Here is a 4,213-nt window from a genome sequence, read left to right as displayed (position 1 = left end):
GCGTCAGTTGTCAGTTGCCCCATCTGGCTCAGCAGGGGTCCAATGTTGCCTCTGCTTTTCCTCCGGCTCCCCACATATCTGAAAAAGGACTTCTTATTGTCCTTGATGCTCAAAGCTAGCTGGAGTTCAGTTGCAGCCTTGGCTTTCCTGGTCTGCTCCCTACAGGACCGGACCAGTGCAGAATAATCCTCCTTGGAGGTGACTCCCATCCTCCACCCTTTGTAGGCCTTTCTTTTTAGCCTCAGGAGATCTGCTAGGTCCCTGGAGAGCCAGGGGGGCTGCTGTGCCCTCTTGCTGCCTTTCCTCCGAGATGGAATAGACTTAGTTTGTGCATTGAGGATCGCTCCCTTGAGGAGCAACCACTCCTCTTGAACTCCCCTCTCCCTGTGGTCACGGTCCCTTAGGGCCTCACTGACAAGCCTCCTGAGCTTGTCAAAGTCGGCTTTCCTGAAGTCAAGGACTTGCGCGTTGCTGACCGACTTGCCAGCTTTTCGGCGGATGGTGAAGGTGATCAGCTCATGGTCGCTGTCACCCAGCTTCCCATCGATCACTAGGTCGCCGACTAGGTCATCCCCAGTAGCCAGTACCAGGTCGAGCAGCGCTTTGCCTCTCGTTGGCCCATAGACTTCTTGAGTCAAGTAGAGGTCATCCACGCACGAGAGGAAGCTCTGCGACCGCTCAGATTTTGCTGAGCGATCCTCCCACGAGATGTCCGGGTAATTGAAGTCACCCATGACAACCATGGTCCTGGAGCAAGCTGCCTCAGCCAGTTCCTGGGCAAACTCCTGGTCAAGCTCAGGACTTTGGGTGGGAGGTCTGTAATAGACTCCCACCATTGTGTCCCCTGTGCCGTGTTCCCCACGGATTTTAACCCAGAGGGTCTCATCCAATGTAGCCTATGTCCAATGCAGGCACTGAAGTGGAGCACCAGGCACAGCAGAAATGCAAGTCACGGGTGTAAGCTGCTGTCCCAGAGCCACCAACCCATAGGGGTGGCAAGGATAATGCCCATCAAGCTGCTGGCAGGTTTGTACTCGGGGGGCTGACCCAAGCCGATGCCTCTGCCTCCCTGTCTCCACTGCTATTTGTCCCTGAGCTGGCTGGATTCGAACTGGCGTGGGCGTCTGTGCTACACCCGTGCCTTCATTTTGCTGTACACACATATCTACAGAGAGAGACAGATTTCAGAGGCACAGGAAGGGAGACAAGCAAAGGCAGAGAGGCCTGCTGCTGGGGGAGGTTCCCAGCTCCTGCAACTCTTATCCTTCAGAAAGAAGCATTTATAAACCTCCAGATACCATTTCAAAGCACCCAGAGGGAGGAAGTATCAAGAGGCTGATCGTTAACACAGCCGAGGACCTCACTTTGCCCTTGGAGAACAGAACAAAGAGCAACGCCTGTTCCAGAGCCTGGAGCAACATAAGAAACAAAGAAACGTCTGTGCTCTTGCTCCGCAGGGCATGTCCCACAGGTGAGCCAGGTGCTCTGAGTAGTGATGGGAAAGCCAGGACCCCAGGAAAAGAAACTCTTGGCTTTCCTCTCCATCAGCTTCTGATTGCAAAATATAAGATCAAGCAAGGGAAGGAGCCTTTCTTTCCCCCACCTTTAATCTGTCTATCCCTCTCCCTCCCTCCTTCTGTCTGTCAAGCAGGCACCCTGCACCTGTCTCCATCTGTGCCCCTCTGGTTCAGGAAGGTGTCGAGTAGCTGCCAAAAGGAGGTGGTGCAACTGGGCACTTGAGTGCTGCGGGTGGCAGTCACACGTGGGCCAGCATCACTGGTGCACTGGCAATGGTGCAGCTGCTGCCTCATTTGCACCTGCTCCACACCCCCTTTGTTGCACGACTGGTTGAATCATGTCAACGACCAATGATGGTAGCATATTTGGCATGGGGGCTTCAAGAGAAGCAGCGAGGTGAGAGAGAGCGCGCTAAGAAAGCCATGGCAGCCAAGGAGCGAATGGAACAGAAGGAGAAGGGAGACAGGGTGTCCCAAATGCAGGACCGTGGTCACCCTCCTTGAGCTGCGGGGATGGGAGGGCTGTGTGGACCCAGCCTAGAAGCAGCCTTTAGTGGTCTCAAGCCTGACTGACATCACTGCTGAACGTCAGGCCCCACTGCATATGTCTAGGGTTCAGGGAGGCCACTGCTGTATTTTCCACAGACAGCGTTGGGGTGTGGAGACTCCAGGAGGGAAGCACCTTCCAGGGATCCCCAACCCGCCCTTTGTCCTTCTCCAGCAACCAGAAGGTACCTTGCACTCCCCATTGACGCAGATGTCATTGGAGTCCTGCCGGCAGGGGGTCCCGTCCACCACCGCCGCAGCCCTCTCCGTGTAGAAATTGAAGCCCTCGGCCAAGCAGTTGAGGGAACAGGCTTTCACACCCCCTAGAAAAGAAGAGGAAGACCATTCAAATCACTCTAGACCCAAGGGGCTCGCTCCACAAACACACAGGCTAAGGGCAGAAGTTACACATAAGTCATCAGAAACTGGTTTAAACCTGTAACAGAACAGAAGATCAGTGCGCATAAACCAGTTTCAAGATAGCTGAGACTGGTTGAAGATAAACCTGGCTGAATGTCAGATCAGACCTAACTGATTTGGGTCAAAGAGGTGGATGAAACTTCTGTCTCAGAGCACAGAGGGCAGAAAGGATCACAAGTTCATCACTGGGAAGCTGCCACTTTCACCCCCGTCTCCCCTCCTGTTATCCTATTTCGTGCATGACCAAGCTAGGCTCAGGTGTCTAAGAGCTGAAGCTACCCCTCTGCTAGGATTAGGCCAGTAAAAAGGCATGGATGGGAAGGAGAAGTCTGGGTTCAAGACTCAGTCCTTCACTTCGGGGACATTACAGAGGTCCTATCTGCAGTTGCTAACGAGGGAGCTCGCTTCCCGTGCCTCTGCTGCTCTCTACTGCTCATACTGGGGACTGGAAGCCCAAACCCAGAGGCAGTTCTCTCCTATCCCCATCGCTGTGGGAAGGAACAGGTCAAGCTGCCAAGTGGTCCCCTGGATGCATGGCCTAGGGTAAGGTGAAGTGGAGACTGTAGCTTGCGTGTGACCTGGGCCCAGGAGATGGAGGTGGCACAGACAGCGCTTGCTGCGCAAGCCCATGCGTACAGACAGGCAGACGGAGGGTACACACAGACCCCGGGAGCAGGCAGGTCTCCCGGGACGCTGCCGCAGAACAGACGCAGCCGACAGCAGCAGATGTTTCGTCTCAAGCAGGTCCCCCGAGACGAGCATGGAGATTCCCACACTTCCCAGTCTCTGGATCCTGCAGCCTCTGGGGGGGGAAGCGGGCAGACACACAGCATCTGCCGCAGACCCTATGCTGCGCCTACACAAACCCCCGAAGGGCAGCAGCGCCATCCGAGAGCCTGTCTATAGGTTATTATCACTGTAGGTCCCAACCCCCCACTGAGGATAAGAGCCAGAAAGGGAGTCTTGGGGAGGGGGGCCTGAACGTGGCAGCCTCGCTGCCTGGCACACACAGCACACAATCGGGAGCCACGTGACCTGTGCTAATTCCCGGAGGAATGTGTTAGGCCTCCTGAGGAACTGGTGCCTTTGTATGAACTAGAGCCTTTAATCAGGGTTGCAGCACGCTTGGACTCCTGCCTCCCATCCTGTCGGGAGCTTGGCATGGGGAGGAGAGGGACCACTACCCGCCCACCCCACCCTTGGCATTTGAGCCTGGATTCCCCCATCCGCATTTGTAGTCCAGCTTCTGATGAAGATAGAGAGAAGCTGACCTGCAGGGTGGATGCACCCACTGACACCCAGGTGAGGGCAATGATGATTGCAACCAGAATAATACCTTGCTCGTGCCTATTCATCCCCAGAGCTCAAAGCACATGGCAAAGGCCACCCCTGGCCTCATGGGTAGGGCAATGGGAAGGAAATGTGGATAGTTAAGGGGAAGGGGAGATGCCTGTGGGGTGCAGCGGGGGAAACGGCAAAGCAGAGGGTTGTGGGGTGAAGTAGGTAACCCCATTTATGAACCCAATTCAGCTCTCACTGCGGCCAGGGATGGCAGGACCAGGTCCAGATTTGACACAGGGCAGTGCCCTATGTCACCCCTGACACAGCATAGCAGAAAAGTGGGGGGAGGATCAATTCAGTGAACCTGCAGTGATAAAAAGAGGCTGCAAATGGGTCCAGACTCAGCATCTGTTCCAGTGCTCATGGCACTTGATACCTCACCCCAAAGG

General features: G+C 55.2%; 1 protein-coding gene across 1 annotated transcript in view; it reads right to left on the bottom strand.

Moving 5' to 3' along the window:
- ADAMTS10 (ADAM metallopeptidase with thrombospondin type 1 motif 10) overlaps positions 1-4,213 on the bottom strand; it is a 96,702-nt gene that overhangs the window by 16,066 nt on the left and 76,423 nt on the right. Inside the window, exon 16 of the mRNA XM_006035509.3 lies at positions 2,253-2,386. Coding sequence (XP_006035571.1) covers positions 2,253-2,386 — 134 coding nt within the window. The remainder of the gene's footprint in view (positions 1-2,252; positions 2,387-4,213) is intronic.

The sequence above is a fragment of the Alligator sinensis genome, unplaced genomic scaffold (assembly GCF_000455745.1).
Source record: "Alligator sinensis unplaced genomic scaffold, ASM45574v1 scaffold1457_1, whole genome shotgun sequence".
Classification (NCBI taxonomy): Eukaryota; Metazoa; Chordata; order Crocodylia; family Alligatoridae; genus Alligator; species Alligator sinensis.
Note: the sequence above shows the minus strand (reverse complement) of the source record. Positions and strands in the feature narration are given on the sequence as shown.